Source organism: Gigantopelta aegis, chromosome 6 (assembly GCF_016097555.1).
Source record: "Gigantopelta aegis isolate Gae_Host chromosome 6, Gae_host_genome, whole genome shotgun sequence".
Classification (NCBI taxonomy): Eukaryota; Metazoa; Mollusca; class Gastropoda; order Neomphalida; family Peltospiridae; genus Gigantopelta; species Gigantopelta aegis.
The window spans coordinates 36,925,612-36,946,601 of NC_054704.1; the positions used below are offsets into that span (position 1 = coordinate 36,925,612).

General features: G+C 34.8%; 1 protein-coding gene across 3 annotated transcripts in view; it reads right to left on the reverse strand.

The window, feature by feature from the left end:
• Positions 1–830: 830 nt before the first annotated feature.
• LOC121375216 (adenylate cyclase type 9-like) overlaps positions 831–20,990 on the reverse strand; it is a 72,325-nt gene continuing 52,165 nt past the window's right edge. Inside the window, exons 2-7 of one of the 3 annotated variants that reach the window (XM_041502524.1) lie at positions 19,061–19,144; positions 17,453–17,565; positions 14,320–14,394; positions 12,399–12,498; positions 9,125–9,325; positions 831–4,013 (exon numbers count right to left, since the gene is read on the reverse strand). In XM_041502524.1, coding sequence (XP_041358458.1) covers positions 2,365–4,013; positions 9,125–9,325; positions 12,399–12,498; positions 14,320–14,394; positions 17,453–17,565; positions 19,061–19,144 — 2,222 coding nt within the window. In that variant the 3' untranslated portion in view covers positions 831–2,364. Of the gene's footprint in view, positions 4,014–9,124; positions 9,326–12,176; positions 12,249–12,398; positions 12,499–14,319; positions 14,395–17,452; positions 17,566–19,060; positions 19,145–20,990 lie in introns of all 3 variants that reach the window. The other 2 variants (XM_041502525.1, XM_041502526.1) reach the window with 2 other exon arrangements.

Consider the following 20,990-nt stretch of genomic DNA (forward strand, 5'->3'; position numbering starts at 1 on the left):
TATCACATTGAGAACATGACATAGAAGAACGGACGGATAGACGTTCAGACCACCTCTTACCACTGTGTCTCATTGTGTCACACCTTAGTGCTGCCTGATAATGCCAGTAAATCATCACTGCTTTCATTCCAAGGGTTACAAAGGGATTTCTCATAAAACAAATTAAACAATGCTGTCTGCTAATACATATTTCCATAAAGCGTTTGCTAATACATGTATTACTTATTTTCTTTTTAAACATTATTTTCATTAATTTTGCCACTTAGTAAAAGTAATTATATATATATATATATATATATATATATATATATATATATATATATATATATATTATAAATATATGTCTTATTATATTTATTTCTGTAATACTCATTGGAGTTAGTAAGCTGTTATCTGAAAAGTAAAGTATCAGAAATTAATTTATAGACAGCCAAACTCATTAAGCAGCCATCTAGGTAGTACCAGATGGTATATCTTAAAACAGTTGGAACCACATTAAATGTCATTTTGTTCTGTATTAGCAGAACTGGAGCAATAGGTGACCTCCAAAAACAGGTATTAGTGCAGTCACAGGCTAGCTCTGGGTGTGTAGAAAATTTCACCAAATTATATAAAAATAAAAAAATGTCAGAAACTCACCATTATTTTCAACAAAATATCAATCATTACATGAAATGTTTTCACCAACTTGAAATAAAATGTGTCAGTTGTGTTTAAAATCCACAGTGGGCGAATTTGGCGAGTGGCAGAGCTAGCCCTGGTATCAACAGGTTTGATTAGTTTAAATAATTTATAATGCCAATAATTACAGTACACTAATGAATTGCATATTGTATTGTTTTTTGTTTGTTGGGGGGGGGGGGGGGAGATGCGGGGGTTTTTAAAATTGGAATAGAGATCTTGCTTTATTTTATGAATTATTTTATGGTTTTGTTTCATCAATCTTGAGTGGGTCTGGCATTATATTTATAAAACATTTATCTTTAGCTTTGAAGTCCAATCATAAAGAAAGATTTCTTATCAACAGTCCAGCCATGATTTTGAGTAAAGACTTGAGTCATAATTTAAAATTCAAACTAGATTTGGATTTTTATATATATATATTTTTTTAATTTGTCTTTGTTGTATTTAAGTACAAATCATTTACAAAATGCCGACATCTCCTAAATCTTGGTGGTAATGTGTCCGTATGAATGTCATCTGTATGGAACTGCCGGACCAGGTTTTTACAATTGATTATAAAAAGAGAAATGGTCTTGGAAAATAAATTACTACAGATAGAAAAATACAAAAATATAATTTTGAAATTTGTAATGACGTATTTGAAATATTTTGCAACAAATGAAAATTACTTTAAAAACAAACAAAAAACAACAACAACCCTACCAAAGAAAGCTGATTGAAGAGTACCAAAGCTGATTATATCCCCTTGCAGGACATACACCCCTCCCTCTCCCCCTTCACCACCGATAACCTGACTGACATAAAGACATAACTACATATGATTACCAACTTACAGAATAACAACATTTAAATGATTTATGGATATTAAAACAGTTATATGATTCATTAAAATATACATAATTACTTTACTAAAATAGCTTTATAAGGTTCAATAAAATACACCTCTTTCACTATGATTGACTACAGTCTGTGTAAATCAACAGGAAACGAAATAAACAATGGATCTAAAATAAAAATAAATTCATGTACAGGTTTTAAATTCAAAAACTAAAATATATTACAAACATGTAAGAATGTGGTTGCAAAGAAAACAATGAACATAATAAAACAAAAACAAAACTTTTTTAAAACGAGGTTGGCATTTTTTTCTTTATACAGTAAACGTTTAAAAATTATGATCCAACTAAAATTTCAGACTGGACCTTCCCCCCCTCCCCAATGTTTCCCCAAATCCCAAATCAGCATGACCCCAATCCACAAACATAATTATGTTGGGGGGATGGGGCTTGGGACACATTTCTGTGGGTTGCTTTGATACTTTGTGATAAGACTAGCCAGCATTTTTAAAACATCTTTATGAATGAACACTAGTCTGTGTAATACTGTTCAAAATCCTCACTCGTTAGAATGACTGGACAGAAGACACATTCATATTCCTTACACATGTCATTTTACAGCTAGCAATGTTGAACTGACCAACTAACTGATCAACAAATCCTTCAACTGAATTTTTTTTTTTTTTAAAGACTTTGCAGTCAACTTGCAACAATCAGACCCGATTGGAACAATAAAAACCAGCAAATTAAAAAACAAAAAGAAAGTCAGCAATTCATAAATATTCACATTAACATCCATTCTGAAATGCTCACTTCATGATGTGCTGAGTATTTATCCGAATGTTTAAAAACTTTCTCTTTTTTTTTTCCACCCCGTGAAATCTTCCCGATTTTTCACAACAAGATATGTCCTCATCTGCCCTTTACCCTTGACGAATATTTCTCCACGGTATTCAAACTCGAATGCATCTGACAGTAGATTGGCCGCGGCCTCTGGCACCTGAATCCGATTGGCCACGCCGGTGGAGTACATGCGACTGGCAATGTTCACGGTGTCGCCCCATATGTCGTAGAGCAGCTTGGTGGTGCCGATGACCCCAGCGGTCACCTCCCCAAAGTTGAAGCCCACATTGAGGATGAATTCGAAGTTGAATATGCTCTCGTTGAACCGGTTCACGGCCTTCTGCAGCTCCATGGCGAAATTGAGGAGTGCGTGCAGGTGCGCGTACGGGTGTTTGTTCTTCATGCGGTTCTGCTCGTTGAGTCCCGAGGCGGCCATGAACGTGCTGCAGATGGTCTTGATCTTCTCCACATCCTGGAACTCGTCACGGTCCAGCAGCACCTCGTAGTCGCTGATCAGCTCGTTGAGCACGCGCAGGTACTCGCGCCCGCCCTCGTATGACTCATCGTAAAATTCGTTGAAGTTGACGAGCGTTGCGAAGATGACGCCACAGTCCTTGTGGTTCTTCGAGTACTTGGATGTCTTCTTCACCAGCTCCGACACGTGCTCGGGGATGATGTTGTGCAGCAGCCAGTCGGCCTGGTCCTTATTCTCCTGCATCGTCCGCTTGTCATGTTCGGCCTGCGCGCTCCCGTGGTAGCTCGACCGGTAGCTGATCTCGAACTCGCGGTTGATGAAGAAGATGAGGAACAGCAGTATCATAACATCGAGAATCATTTCGTAGTTATTAAAGTGCTTTGGTGTGTTATAATACAAAAGAGGCACATAATTGGGGTCGTTAGTACCACTGGAATTACTAATAGTATTATTGTTAAAATCTGCAGAGTCTAGCGGGCAGACGGTCACGTTGGAGATGACGATCAGACACATCCCGCCGATGGTGGCGATGCACGTTTTGATCCACGAGCTGAGCATGGTGAAGTTGCAGAAGTGCAGCAGCGCCACGAATACGCAGTAGAAGAAGAGGACAATGTGGTGCGAGCTCTTGCCGATCAGCTCACACGACAGGTTCGAGAACACCACCACGGCCGGGAGCGCGGCAATCAGTGAGCCGAGGAAGTTGCGGAAGTACCAACCGGACGTAACGCGCATCATCGAGTCGCACCGCTGCTTTTTGCGCACGCGGCAGAAGACGTCGGAGGCGACGTTGACGAGGTTGAGCAGCTCTATGATGAGGGTGACGACGAACACGAGGATCCACAGCAGGCGGCGGTCGAACAGCGCCCAGCAGCACACAGTGATGAACATGTAGACGAGCAGCGAGAAGATCACCTCCAGCAGCGCGATGTAGCGCGGAGACGCCACCGTCTCCTCCTTGAAGAGCTCGCTCTCCAGGTAGTGGTTGCGGAAGTCGCTCTCGAGGTTGCGGTCGCGGAAGCTGAGGGTCAGCTTGTTGATGTTGGGCTCGTAGAAGAACTTGTCGTTGCTGACGTCCTCCTCGATACACTTGATGATCTGCTGGTCGTCCTTGTCACGCTTCTCACGCTGCTTCTTCCACGCCGCATCGATCGGAACCTGGCTCTCCACATCACCTACCAAACACAAATACATTACTTTAACACAATGTTTTAGTCGGAAATATTTCTATCGTGTGAATACATTTGTGTGATACTGTTAAATAATGATAATGATAATAATAATAATAAAGTTTTTGGGGGTTTTAATGTTATGATCACGTTAGTAATTCAGTGGTAATATGTTTTAGTACAGGAGTACAGATATATCTTACTACAATACTAGTCTGCCAGATCACGTTAGAAAATATTGGTAATATGTTTTACTACAGGAATGCAGATATATCTTACTACAATACTAGTCTGCCAGATCACGTTAGAAATTATTGGTAATATGTTTTAGTACAGGAATGCAGATATATCTTACTACAATACTAGTCTGCCAGATCATGTTAGAAATTATTAGCAATATGTTTTAGTACAGGAGTGCAGAAATGTTTTACTACAATACTAGTCTGCCAGATCAGTGCCAGCCAAAGTTTGGCAGGATTTCCACTACCAGTAATCCATTTACCGATAGCAAAACGTTGTTACAATACAAAGTTAACTTGAAATGATCGTTCAGTGAAATGGAAACACATCTCATCTCTCCATTTTTTTAATTCTAATTTTATTTTAGTTTTTTTGCTTTGGAGTGACACTAATTTAAAATGAGAAAAACAAGACAAATAAAGAACAAAGAGAAATGGGTGAGATTTTATTAAAAGTTTAAAGAAAAGAATTAAACTACCCGGTAAACATAAAGCAAGATGATGTTAACCATACATATAGGATTGAGACTACCGTAGGTAAAAGAATTACTTTTGGACAAATGTTCACAACCGTAAATTCTGACACCATCATTTTGCAATGTTACCGTAACTGATCGACATACATCTGTTATTTGCCCATCAGACTGGTGGTTGTATTGTTTAACTCATCCATCAGAATTTTACTCTCATTAGACAAGTGGGCATGAACTTTCTGCACCCATTTTAGTCCCACACATAATACTGAGTTTTCTTATTACATATAAATACTGACCACGTGGGATACGCAGAAGGCATTTACATACAAGTTCCGAAAACATGAAGTTCCCACACCCTACAAATTAAAACGTTCTTTAAACCAAGTAAGCACATATAAAACATTGTAGCAGACACGCCAGATGTAAAACAATGATTATGGTGCCTCCCACTTACTCTATGTAGTCAATTCATGATCAGTACTACACTAACTAAGATTTTTCTACCAAAAGATTTCACCAAAACCATGTTTTATATACCACACATAAGCAAGAGCCTAATAGCAAACAATTTCATCAAAACCAGCTAGGATTGCAAAAAGCTAAAGTGATCAATGTTTAAAACAAAAGCAGTTTATATCTTCTTCTTTTTTGTAGCAAAACTAAGAACTTGGCTTTAATAAGGCATCTGATATCCCACATAATGAAAATCAACTGAGTAAATGTGAATTATGATGAAATGGTATAAAAGACAAAATAAATTATATACTACATTGCTACTAATAGTACTACACAAGACAGAGTGGAATGAAGTAACATGACCCAAGCTTGTGAAACCTTCAATCTAGAGTATATGCCAGCTGGACAGTGCCAGTGTCTAAACTTAGAGCCTGAATCCCAAATCTAAAAATGTTTTTATATGTTCAGAATAGAATTAAACATTTTAAAAGCACAGCATTATTAATATGGCCTATCATGGCAATGTTGTGTCATAACAACCACAATTGTAAACTGATGGCGAGTGTGTTCTGTATTGTCATTGATTAATTACATTCTTTTTCCATGATCAAACGAAAATAAAACCCGGAAAGCTAACGGCGTCATTAGCAATTGGAACAGGCCAAGTTGACAGTTCAAGGGTCTACAGTTAGATTGTAGCCAGGTATTTTTTTCAATATATTCCAAATATACAGTTAGTTCCGTAGAAAAACGATTCAACTTACAATGGACATAACCATATGGAGTTTTTAGATTTGCGGGTGTTATTTGATGCCCACAAATGTTTAATGTTTAACCTTAAACTAACGCCTTCAGTCAAAAATTACATTTGCAGGATCAAACAGACAATAACACTCGTAAATTTAAAACCTCCATATGGTTATCTCCTAATCTGAACATTCTTAAACCAGGTCATATTGAACCCCATTTTGTAAGAACTTAAATGATAGGAAAGCTTTTTTCTCATTAATAAAAGTATCAGTAATGTCTTCTATGAATAAAAGATTATACAGAGAACTGGTGATGTTTGTTCTGATATGCGTCTAAGCACTGGTAAGGAATAATGACTACAAATTAAGTCCTGAAAAAGGAATAATAATATTAAGCTAAAACTAATAACAAGGAATAATAATGGTAAATACTGACAAGGAATAATAACTAAGTTAAATACTTACAAGGAATAATAACTAAGTTAAATACTGACAAGGAATAATTATTAAGTTAAATACTGACAAGGAAAAATAACTAAGTTAAATACTTACAAGGAATAATAACTAAGTTAAATACTTACAAGGAATAATAACTAAGTTAAATACTTACAAGGAATAATAACTAAGTTAAATACTGACAAGGAATAATAACTAAGTTAAATACTGACAAGGAATACAAATCATAAGCCAATAACTGCCATGGTATAATTTCCGTATATACTAAGTACTGATATGAGATAATAAAAATAATCTAGGTATTGACAAGGAATAAAAATCATAAACCAATAAACTAGAGGCACAATTTCCATACACTAAGTACCAATAAGAAATACATTTGTACATGTGATAGAAATAATATGGAAAGTGAATAATAGCCACAGCCTAAGGTAGAGTAACCTGTCACCACACTTCACTAATACATGTACATGTATGTCCATCTCCGTGTTAGTAATAATACATTAAATGCTTTGGGAGATGCAATAAAGCTTGGGGAATGCTCGACTTATGTTTAATATATTAATCTTAAATGTGGTAACCTTTCTGTTGTTTGTGAATATGCATTTTTACACAAGAAATTTAAAAATCTGTTTGTTTTTTAATATCATCATAACACATCAAAATACAAGTGCAGCAGGTGATGTCAGATTCAAATGATTTAACCTGGTTACCAAAATCAAAATGCATGTACATTTAAACTAAGTGTATCTAACACATAAACCCTTTAACCACAAAATTTAGGCAAGTATATTCCATACTCAAAAAGACAAACAAGATTTTTTTACATACTAAATGTTATAATTGATACTAGCATTAATTTTACTGAAATATGCACCTCTATCACTGTGGGGGTTTTGGGAGATTTTTTTTGATTGTGGGTTTTTGGGGAAAACATTATTATTATTTTTTGTTTTTTTGTTGTTGCTGTTTCTTGGCTCAGGAGTATTTGTGTATTAAAATGTATGTAATATATTAATGTGTGCATTATATTGTGAAACCACTGGCATCAATAAAGATCTGCATTGGTACGGTATCTTTGGAGGATTCCTTTCAAAATGACTGAACACATTACAAATAGACTTGTAATGCCAGGTTTTCCACATGCTGCCAGCACGTGTATATCCATCGAAATATTATGCTACAGCATTGTAAACAGAATACTGGGTGTGTTAATGTTCCGGGTAATGCAATAAACAAGTCTGCTGACAATCTGGAAGAAAAACGATCCAAATTATAATCAATTGGTTTACGTTGTTCAGATACATGGGTGGCATATATGTGTGCATTGTGTTGGGCTTGATGGCTGGCAGTGATAAATGTTGGAAGTTAACATGTTAATATGGCTTTTTGGTCTTGTTTTATTACCTCCCCAGCATTCATTTTATTACCTCCCCTGCATTCATTTTATTATCTCCCCTGCATTTGATTTATTACCTCCCCTTTTATTTATTAAAACGTTTGTCAACTTGGACCAAGCTAACAAAAAAATGTTTCTTTGAAAGAAGCAAAAAGTATTACCTCCCCTTTTATTTATCTTTTTTTTTTGTCAACTTGGACCATGCTGACAAAAATGTTTCTTTAAAGGAAACACAAAATATTATTCAACTTGCAGATGTCGAAAGGAATGATGTGTCTAACAAATCTTAAATTTAACATTTGCAAGCAGCTTTCTACATTCACCTTGACTACATGGATTGAAACACTCACAAGTTAGCACTGTTATGTTAGTAATGTTAGTAGCAATACACCACAAACTCCCCACGCATTGCCAACCTCTCAGTCCAATTATCGTAATTAAACCTGGTTTCAACTCGATGTAAAATAGAAACATAATTTCAGAGTAATATACTGATTTAAAACAACATTCATGTTGGTTAATTCAATATTTGTTTCTCATTTTAGATAAGAAAACAAAACAAGATTGGAAATGGAATTTTTGAATTTTAATTTTTTGAGGGATTGCAGTATTTTGTGGGATTTTTATTTTAGTTTAAATGTAATATTAAGATGTGATACACTGTAATTATTATACAACCCTTAATCAAAAGGCTTCTTTTATTAAACTATTTTAAAATACTAATATGACATGCCCAAAACTTGAAAGTCATACAGTGATGTTGAGGGGAAAATTTTAAGTTAGTAATGATTTAACAAAGTAAATATTTATTTATAGGACTATAATTAAATTAACATGGCATAAAGGTTCAACAGAACCCTTTACATCAATAAAGTATATATAGTCAAAGGTTTTGTGCATAATAAACATAAAAAAGACATACATGTATATTTATTTATGAATTATGAGTTACAAACTATTTTTTACATTTCCATAATCTTTTTGTTGGGTTGCTCAGATTTTCAAAGCTGTCTTAGCACTACGATATCGTAAAGAGGCTATGACACATACCATAGTGACATCATAGCCTATGATGGTTTTACGATATTGTAGCACTAAGATACCTTCGGAAATATGGGCCCTGGTATAAAAAAAACATGTTCATGAATGTATTGTAACTCTGTATTTTCAAGACAGACTATCTTTTGTTGCATTACCCTAAAAAAATACACAATTTATTATTTATTACTATTTAAGAACAGACTTTAACATTATACTTTGTGGCTGTTTTTGCCAGATGGACTGAGAGGTTTCCAACGTGGAACCGAATGCCATGGCAAATACACGTAAGAAAGGCTAAAACCTGAAGTGTGAATCTGTATGACAGCTAGCCTAATGTTTTCAACACTCGATGAATGTTTAGGCTTTTGGCAATCGCAGCGTGACGGGAGGTTATTGTTAAGAGAGCTAGAGTTATTCATCACGCTGCCTAGCTCTCCGTGATTCCGCTCACTGGTGGATGGACTGTTTTTCACACAACATGAAATGTTAATAGTAGCTTTGCCTGTGTGAAAAACAAAACACAAAACAATACAAAACAGATGATTTAAAACGAAAACACACACAAAAAACACACAAGAACTAAAACAAAAAATTAACTGAAAGCACGTAAATTTTAACAGAATGATTTAATAAGAAATTTATTGCTAGATTCTCATTATAACATACAATTTATTTTTAATTTACTTTCTAATTTCTTTATTTTTCGTGCTGGGGTGTTGTTAAACATCTATTCTATTCTATTCTAATTTCTTTTATTCTATAAATTTACCATAAATCTTTGATTAAGGCTGTAAAAATAGTATTCCCCTAGCCTTGCCACTGGCAAAATTATTTAAAAGATTTTGGGTCAGCTTTATTGATTTAATACGACAGTCGGGGGACACTGATTTAACTTAAGACTAAAATAACAGGCTTCCACCGGGCAGTACATTCTGGTTCCAGTGGCTCAGAAAGATGTAGCATTGGCAACATTTCCTGCTGGCAAAAATAAATAAAATACTGATTATTATCAGTGATTTAAAATAAACAATGCTATAGATATACCATAGATAATTAAACAGTGCCATTCATTCCCAATACATTTGTCGATGTCAAAATTTTCTACAGGACTTATTCTCATGTAACATCGAAATAAAGTCTTCTATCAATAATTGAAAGAAAGAATTTATAAGAGAATCCAGCAATTAATTTATTTTAAACTAAAACTGGTTTTAGTATTAAAATGGTTTTAGTACCAAAAAAATTATTTTACATTTCTCGACTCAGGGTGGGTTAACTATTTGCAGTAGCTCTATCAACTACAACCAACTACTTAAGATAATTATGTAGATAAAATTTACAACATTAGAGACATTTTATGGAAAGTTAAGGAGAAAATAAACTGTATGACACAAGTACGTAAAGTTAGATAATCAAAATAAACTTTATAAATGATGCTGTCAGATAATAACTATTTAAATGTTAAGGTATCACAAATTAGTGTTAACAAACCTGCATGTTGAAAACTAAAATAAACCACTCTCCTACGATATGCTTTCTCAAACTAAAATAGACAAAAGGCTGAGAAAGTTTACTTAAAAACAGTACAAAATATTTTTGTCACAGTATGAAACTGACATTTTTTCAAAACTTGACATTACTGATAACAAATTTTTAGAAATAAATATCAACATGCAGATATTAACTGTTTACTACATTAATAATTGTAAATCATGCAGGTAGGATATTGCATGAATCTAGATACATGTATGTGCTGCTATTAGCATTGAAAGTGTAAGTAGTCAGTACAGTTAATAAATGTGTAAATCATGCAGCATGATTACCAGGACATGATCCCAGTACCTACCACAGGGCTCGAACCTAACGGCAGTACCGACGGCAATTGCCATCGTTGAGATATAAATTGCCGTAGGTAAAGCTCCTCAACAATGGCGAAATGTATACACCTGGTGTACATTATCTGCCAATATTTAACATTTGCACATTTAAAAGATATCTACATATAACAAGATAGCCTTTTAGTCACGTTTATTTGCTGCAAATGTCACTTTAAAAAAAAAAAATGCCGTCGGAGGACTGTTTCATCCATTGCAATTCTTTTAAAAATTGCCGTGGGAGATAAATTCTTAAGTTCGATTCCTGCTACCAGACATAAAAACCCAATAAACATGGATAACTGTGACTGGTCAGTGGGATTGAACCTTCTTGACGCACTCAATGGGACACCACTAGAGCACATTGATTAATCAATCAGCTGCAATTGGATGTCAAACATTTGGTAATTCTGACTCGTAATCATGAGAGGAAATCCGCTATATCAATCCTAATGCAGTAAGGGATCTTTATTTGCACTTTCCCACAGACAGGATAGCACATACCACATCCTTAGATATACCAGTTGTGGTGTACTGGCTGGAGAGAAAAATAGTCCAATGGGTCCACCGACGGAGATCGAAGGCTCTGGTATGTGCTGTCCTGCCAGTGAGAAAGTGCATATAAAATATCCTTTGCTGCTAATGGTAAAATGCAGCGGGTTTCTTATGAAGACTGTGTCACAATTACCAAATGTCTGACATCCAACAGCCAATTATTAGTTCATAAATATACTCTAGTGGTGGTGTTAAACAAAACAAAACTGGAGTTTTTTTCCAATGCCTGGGTTTTTTTCTGCATTTGTAGAAATGAAATTAAATTGAGTTGCTTCCCTTTGATTTAAGAATTATGGTGTTGCTTTCAGGGCAGAAAATGACACTGGATAAAAAATTTGAAGGTTCTGCAGGGTGTTAAAATATTTGTCAAAATCCAGAATTGCAAAAACATTCTGCAGTGCTTTTTCATAATTCCTATGGGCATGTATAATTTTTGTGCACCTATGGTTGAAAACAATGGACCAAATGTAACAAGCCTGTTTTTCTTAAACACATGTATGTAAGCATGGTAAATGTATGTAGTTACACACATGTAAGTCTAAAACGGACTTGGTAAATCCAGCTCCATACAAATATTATTCCTTTCAATCTATTTATAAACCATTACTTATAACTTACTTTTGTTTACTTTGAGAAAAAAGAGGTTATACCTTGTTTTACCAGATAAAATTGACCTAGTTGCTATCAATAAATAACAGGAATGAAAAGATATGGGTTCTTGACAAACACGTCACAATATGGCACAAGAAGTCAAAAAATCTTAAACCAATAACAAATGTTAAAAAAAAAAAAACACAAAAATATTTTTTACCCACCAAATCGGGATACCTCGATAAAACAGAGATATACATAACAAAGAAATAGAAGCCAAGAAACGCCAGTAACAGTCTGCAACTTCCAACTGTGGAATTAAAGAACACCCACCTTCCACATGCCATTTGGAAACTGGGATGCTAATTGCATAGAGACCGCTGCTGTGCTCTCTAACAAGCAGAGCTGTTGGAATCAATCACAGAAGAAAAGAAGATTAAAAACAAGACACAAGTGAGTTTAAACACCAAGTCCAGATACCGTAATACAAATGAATGAGGAAACGCCAGTAAAATTTTTGTGTCTTCCGACTGTGGAATGATAAAAAGAACCCACCTTCCTTTATGAGATCGAGGGAAGTCGTGCTGCCCGCGTAAAACCCACTGCTGTGACGTCTACCAAGCAGGGCCGCTGGCGTCACTCCATTAGCACCGTTCTGTAATAAAACACACTCGCATGTTTAGTTCAGACATACATTCTGTCAGACAGAGACGAAATAGAGGAACATTATTTATGGGAGATGATTCACCTGTACGCACTGTACGGTTTATTTTATGATCTACCCTTTATGATATGATGTACTATGGTAAGCTTATGTCTGATGTATTTTCCCTTTAAAATTTGCGACAGCATTTATATTATTATCAAGTATTTACTTTGTACTAAACTGCTGACACAAGATGATTTGAATTTTGAGGGCTGTGTATTCATATGCATTCAATTTCTTCATCAAAATTAATGGAGGAATTATATTAACAGTTGAATCGAACAGAAAAAGTAAATGGTCTTAAAACAATAATAATCATGATTCCTTTTATTGGCAGTATAATACTGCATGTGGTTCCTTCTGTCTGTCATGGCAAAAGTCAATGTATTATGGTGAATTTTGCTCTGCATGTTTTCATACGCATAAGCTTTTTCAATATAATGGAGTATTCCCTCTCGATTCAGAGAACAATAAACAGTCCTAAGCTTGATGGTTGATAGTTCCATGATACTGTGGGTGTTACTCTGCCTATTAATCATGACTTATCTTATTGTAAAATACTTGCTTGTTTATTTCATTTGTCACCACCACTACAGCACATTGAGTTATTAATCATTGGTTATTGGATGTCAAATATATGGTCATTTTTTACACAGTCATAGAGAGGAAACCCGCTACATTTTTCCATTAGTAGCAAGGGATCATTTATATTCACCATCCCACAGACAGGATAGCACATACCACAGCCTTTGATATACCAGTCACGGTGCACTGGCTGGAACAAGAAATAGCCCAATGGGTCCACCGACAGGAATTGATCCTAGACTGACCGCGCATCAGGCGTGCACTCTACCATTGAGGTACGTCCCTCTCTATTATAAGATACAGTTTGTTTTCTTTGTTCTTGTATATGACATTCTTTTCTTGTAAGGAAACAACTACAAACACTACTTTCTGCTTTAATAATACTGTGGGATATCGGGTAGGATTCGAGGCTCACTAAATATGAGGTATGATAGGAGGGGCTCGCAAAATAATAAAAGCATAACTGAAATACCCCAAACAGAAATCAATATTGTAAATAAAGAAAGAAAGAAATAAATAAGGAAAGAATTAAAGAAAGACATTTTTTTCAACATAAATGTATTTTTACATTTAACTAGAATCTTTTATTTGAGCATCTGATGTAATACAATAACTTTGTAACAGTTGTCAACGAAATTAGTTTTAACAAGCAATATACACTTAATATTGAAAACAATTAAACAGCTGACTGATAATAATGTGAGGTTATTTCAAGCAGCATTAATTACCAAGTTAAAGGTAGCTGCATACTGCAAATAGAATTGTTTCGGGTAACATGTTTTTATTTCTGCCATGAGGCCTTTTTAACTGTTTTATATACTAGTATTATGACCAACTGTACAGTGATAAAAAAAAAAAAATTCCAACAGATTCCTAAGAGTAATTTGTAACTTCCCTTAGCACATGAATTAATTTTTAATTAGTACTACAAAAGGATTAAATATCAATGCTCAATATGGTAATATTTTCAATGGCTCCCCAATATTCTAAGTTAGGGGAGCAATAAATTATTAATCACTTCTTTCAATTGTTTTCTCATGGTCTGCTATTTTAAAAAGATTATGTCCCTATAATGGCAGACACTTTTATTGTTTTCTGTGCCTTCATTGCATTAATTAATATTTAATTCTAGTTAATATTTCATTAATTTTATTACACTATTTACAAATGTTTACAACAGTTTACCTCTGTTTCCATTAAAGCATTGCTTTCTGACAAATTAATATCCACTGGATTCAGATGTTCGACACTCACGTCAGGCTGCAAAGAAATTACAGAGAAAAGGGTTTATTGGTTTCCACCATGGTCTGCTCCATCACACTGACTTTGGAATACTGGGGTAAGTGTCGGAAGCATGGCAGTGCAGGAGGGCACAGACTCTCAACTCTGACGATTATGCATTGCCCTCCATTTCCATCCATGGAAAGGCAAATTTTTAATATGATGTTTTATAATAAATAACTAAAGCAGTGAAGTGTCGATCAATATCATTTAAGTCTCTTTCATGAATAACATAATCACTGTTAACTTCATGAACAATCATTTCATGAGAAACATTTCAAAATAATCATTGCGAGTTACAGATATTTCCTGACAAATCAGAGCACACATATAGCTCAGTGGATAGGTCTGGATTACTGACACAGCTATCAGATAGTGTGTAATGTATTATAATTTATGTTGAATGTTAAAATCTTGAGCTAAGGAACGACAATGATAAAAGACAATGATTCAAGAGTTTCTTAACCACGAGTCCATGGACCGATGTCGTCTACAGCACCACGGTTGCCAGTTCAAATAAGATTAAATAAATCTAGAAGGAATGGATATAAAGTTAAAGTTTCTTTAATGGCACCACAAGAGCACATTGATTTATTAACTGTCAACTATTGAGTGTCAAAAATTTGCTAATTCCGACATATATATAGTCTTTCAGGAAACTCGCTACATTTTTCCATTAATAGCAAACAATCTTTTATATGTATTTTCCCAGACAGGACAGCACATACCACAGCCTGAGATATACCAGTCACGATGATCTGGCTGGTGAAAACCCCCAATCAGAGAATGGGTCCACTGACGTGTACCATCCTACGACATAAACACTTCAAACGAGCACTCTGCCGACTGAGCTAAATCCCTCCCTCTCCTGCTAGAAGGATGGAAGTATAACAAATTTCAGGCTTTCTGCCAGAGGGTAAAATGGGTATGGCGCCATACCCAAATTTGTTTGCAGATTTTATTTTTTTAAGTTAACCTTTTGACAAAATTAATTACTCTTATCATTAGTGTATGACTTTCTTAACCCTAAGCCTAAACTTAACCCACTCCACTGAACCATACCCAAAAAATTTCTTTCTGGCAGAAACACTGAAAATGGCTGTGATCTCACAACAAACAATCAGTATTAGTTGCAGAAGGTATGGCCTGCTGTCCTCAGCAGCACGTATGTTCAAGACACACCGGTTTACAGTACTCCGAGCAAAACAGATGAGGATATAAAGAGAATCAATAATTACCACTAACTGTAACCAAAAGATAGAAATCATTGGCAATTTAGTGTGGCACACAAGAAATCCATTCTTCAAATGTGTTTGCTAAATGTTATGCAGTGATAAATAGAAACTTTGTTAGGCTGTTCTTTTCAGGAAAAAAACCTTAAGTAAACAAAGAAACAATTTTGGTTTGCTTTAATTAATGAGTTAGCAAAAGTTATGAATATTATTTAATATCTAATTTTTGTTGGTAGCAAGTCTATTGGATATATTATGTACAGGTCTTATGTTACAGTTTAGTTGAGGTACTCATACAAGTACATTTCATCTGCACTGTATGTATGCACTACTCGTACAATTATGATTGTTACATTTTATGCAACACCCTATAGCTGTTATTAAGGATGGGTATGATTTGCTACATTTGTCATTTGTCATTTCCTGTCATAATGTAAATTTGATTTAGAAAATAGGGTGCATAAAAGTATAACTAGCAAACTTAAAGGGACAGACCCTAGTTTTTAAATACTAAGGCATATTTTTCACCTAGACTCTAGTTTCAACCCTTAAAAATGGACACTAAGTTTTTACATACCTGTAACAAATTTGGATACAATAGAGTGAAACAAGAGTCTGCATGTGACGTTCAATAATCATTACTTCTCAGACGCACATGCATTTTTAAAAATATGAAAAATGCATTTTGTGGTATTAGAAACACCAGGATGACCAGAAACACTTCGGATGTACGGAAATGGATTATCTAAACAATAAAATATAAGTAATGTTTGATTTCAGTGATCATAAACGGCTCTAATAATGAAAAATATGCCTCAGTGTTTAAAAACTAGGGTCTGTCTCTTTAATTAAAACAATAAATATGGTGCACTGTGCTGTTGTTAGTACATTTACACGTACTAATTTGTTTGAAGGTAATCTGTCAATAGAAACAGTGGTTGCAGGATAAATGCATTTATCAGATATTGTTTAAAGCATTTAAAGACTTAAGAGCTGGCAAGCATGAAACAAAGAAAAACAATGTGCACACACACTTACTGCATAGTACATGCAATAATATTGTAAAACGTGCTTATATGTGTTCCATTCTGACTCAGCTGGTAAGTGCTGAACTCACACATAGGGTCTGTAGTTCAAAACCTCTCACTGGAGGTTCATTATCTGCTACATCAATATGGCAATGTCAGTTGAAGTTTTATTTGGTTTGTTCAGTTTATTGGGCCTCATGTTGACTACTGAACAAGAAAATTGAGTGAGTTTTACTTTGTGTAACTTAGGTAAAATATTTTCTCCAAAAAACTCTTAAAAACATTTTGTTATAAAAACATTGACCATGTCATGAGAAAACAAAACAGAATGACAGGTTAACTAACTATTAAAATAACGTACTGGGGTGTTGCTAAATACATAGGATATACTGATATCTATATTTCTCGCAGATGGTTCAAACATGAAATCTGGTTTGAAACAGGATCAAAAGTAAAAGTCTGCTTTGTTTAACAACACCACTAGAGCACATTGATTAATTAATCATCGGCTATTGGATGTCAAACATTTGAAAATTCTGACTTGTAGTCATCAGAGGAAACAATGAACCATGTTAGCAATTCAGTTCTGATCACCAATCAAAAGTACGAACTGAATGATATGACATGTGAAATCAGTACTGACTTGATGGTCAGTTCATTGTAAAGTGAGTTTATCTGAGCATGGATCATGGTTTAAGCCTTTCACATTTAAACCACCGGCATGAAATCTGGCCGACTAATTGGCACTCAATGCTTGACTGGACTCAACCGGCTGACCTTGGTGGTAGTTTCATCTTCAGGATTCATGTAACTGTTAGAGTTAGTAGGCGGACTGGACGATGGATCTCCAGGCTTCTTATTGCGGCCGATGATAAAGTAGGTCTTAATCACTGAAACATGAGTAAATATATTCATTTCTGCACACATGTAAAGTAAAGAAGCAAAAAGGTCATACATTTTTTATTTGAAATCCTTAATCATAAAACTATGAGTACATACGATTGTATTCACAATTTATGGGATGTTCAAGAAATATTAATTGGGTGTTGGTGGGAGGCTCAATAACTAACCATAAAATAAAAAGTATTTATCTTTACACGTATAAAAACAGGTAACACGAATGTACAGGTAATCCAAACACAGTCCTTCACTTCTAAGGTGTGCAATCACACTTGTGCACACCCAAGAGCACCTTAATTTCATCTCAGGAGTGTTTTTCATAATCCACATGAAACATGGTATCAGTGCCCTTTCCATTGGATGTTAGAATAGCAGCGGTTTAACTCCAGCCGGCCCTAGTATTTGATGTATCCATGCATTATTATTATTATTACTGTAACCTGGGATCATTTACATTTATATGTGTGCTATTCAAAACGTCTTTTTATCAATGTAGTAATGTACATCCAGTGTTTCTGCCAGAAATAAATTTTTGGTTATTGCACAATGGAATTGCATACAACCAGTCAACAGGGGTATGGGGAGGTCTCCTCCAGAAAGAAAATGGGTTAAGTTTAGGGTTAGGGTTAAGAAAATCATACAGTAATGATAAGAGTAATTAATTTTGTCAAATGGTTAACTTAAAAAACAAATCTGCAAAACATTTTGGGTATGGGACAATACCCATTATACCCTCTAGCAGAAACCCCGACATCTTCTACTCTAACTTGTTTCCTGTAGAATGCTAATCACTTGCTTTCAGCTTACGAGGCGAGTGATTTATAACAACTGTAGTAAGTGGTACAAGGATTTCATAAAAATTATAGATAAAATCTTTTTTAAAAAAGACTTCAAGGAAACATTGATGGATGGATAATGGATGATAATGGCAGGAGGATGCCAGATGAATTGGTATCCAAAAAATGTTCCGCTGATGAATGTCACATAGCAGAGGTAAATATCTTGTAATAGCTGTCATTATCGCACTGCTGTATCAACTACAGTGGAAATAACTTCTTTAACATGATTGACTCAGAAATATCAGCTTAAGGTACATAATTTATATAAAAAACTTTCTTTTGCAAATTATGTTATTACTTTTCTACCAGTATTAAGACTATTATGCCAGTATAGCAGGAAGGAGAAGACATTTCAGGCCAGAACTGTTTCATTTGTCTGCATAGAATACCTTTTATTTTATTTTATTTATTTTTAATCTTTTTTTTTCTTCGTTTTTTTAATATATTTACATATACATATACACACATTTTTTATCATTTATAATTTGTTTTTTTGGGGTTTTTTAATGGTTTTTTTACTTTGCATTTTGAGAATAAAATGAAAATATGCCACTTTATTGCTATGCACCTTGAATGATGCAGCATGATAACTAAAAGACAGCTAATAACTCCTGGAGCGAAACTAAATTAAAAGGTTTGTGCTTACAATTTTGTTCCTCCTTGTGGCGAATGGTAAAACTGGACTTCGCTAGGTCATAGTGTTCTATCAAGACTTTGTTTGTGTTGATATCTGAAAAGACAAAAGAAAATGAAGTTACCGTGTGAATCAACAAACCAACAAATAGACAAGTGGACAGACAGAAGATGACCAGAAGAGTGAATAAATCAGGGATATCCCAACATTTTCTGTTTTCCAATTTGCTGCAAATTTGGTTTTATTGGCAACACAATAGCAGAGCCAATTAAACTCCCAAATTATGTCAGCAAATCATAAAACAGTCGAATTACCTCCATGGCTCACCCTGTACATTACCAAATGAGCCAACTGCTAATTTCTATACAAGTGGCTACAACATTTAGCCTTTAGCAAATCAAATATTCCTTAAATTAACCGCATTTTAATAATGTTCAAGAAAATACTGAAAATTGGCTAAACCAAAATTGGTTCCAGTGTAAGCCCTGTATCTCTGTGCTATAATTTTACTGTTTGTCTTTTTTTAAACCATCTGATTTTTAGTAGGAATATCCATTACAAATGTCACGAGATGACGTCTCCATTAGGTTCCCAATAACAGGTACCAGATGGACAAACCATTTATGATTCCAACAATAATACATGTGTGATTTGTGACATTTTAATCAGCTCTCCTGTATGGATAAAGCCCAATTAAAGAATATGTTCATTTCTGTCTAGAAATTCTTCAATACTTAATTAATATATACACTAGAGAAAGATGTAACTACAAACACACATATTTTTTCTTCTTCAAATTATGACATACTGTAACTTAAAAAATCTAAGGTAGAGATCCAATCAGATTTGTTCTTACAAATATGTTGAATTAATGCTGAGGTTTTCTTATATTGGTTTGGGTAGCACAAGCTGAATATTGCTATATGCAAATTGTGCTCTCAGTCTTTCTATCCCCCATTTCTCTCTACCTCCTTCTCCTCTCTCTCTTCCTCCTCTTTCTCCCTCATCCCTCTCTGTCTTTCCCTACTCTGTACCTCATCCCTCTCTCCCTCTCCCTCCGTCCGTCCATCCGTCCCTCCCTCTCTCTCCCTCTCTCTCAACCTACGGTATATAATAATAATGTTAGACACCAAATAGCCATAGCTTAAAATATGCTTAAGTGTTGTTAGACAAACATTCCTTTCCTTTTCTCCCAGTTATTTTTCAGAATAACTAGCATTCAGTGTTTCTATGTGATGACAGATATATACTACCGTAATTAATCAATGTTGCTAGTTTGCTTTCTTACTGACTTAATCACTAATGCTATCTTTTTTGAAAAGGTTATCAATTTAATCACTAAAGGTTATAAAAATTTCATTAATGGGAAAGGGGCACCAGGTGTCAATATTCCATACCGATTATTGTGACCATTACTGAAGAAGCATGGAAATACAACTTCAAGCCATTGATCTCTTTATAATAATGACTGAATGCCAATATAATTATGACCACGATGGTGGACACTGAGAATGTCATGCCTGGGGCAAGATGGAAATAAAACTTGTTGATTTTATATTTGTTGACCCCTATATCGTCCTGTATCCTGGTTCAAGAACCGAAGCATGACAAGTACACTGCTGTACTGGAACCAACCGGTACAAAACAACACCACATTAGACATCAATCATTTCATGCATATCCATGGCAACAAGTATGTTAATAAGATAAGACAAAGTCTGAAACAATAAGTGGTGGATAGATCAATTTAGCGAACAAAGGACAGCCTATTTAATAGTATGTATCTATTGGCAGAAAATCGCCGGACTAACAATGGTAAACATGGTAAACCTAAAACTGGAATATTTATGGGTGGAATAAAGGCTTTTACTTGCTTGTACAAACACAAACAAGAATATTAGTAATTGTAAACTGACCTTTAACTTTTTGCACAAGAAAGGAA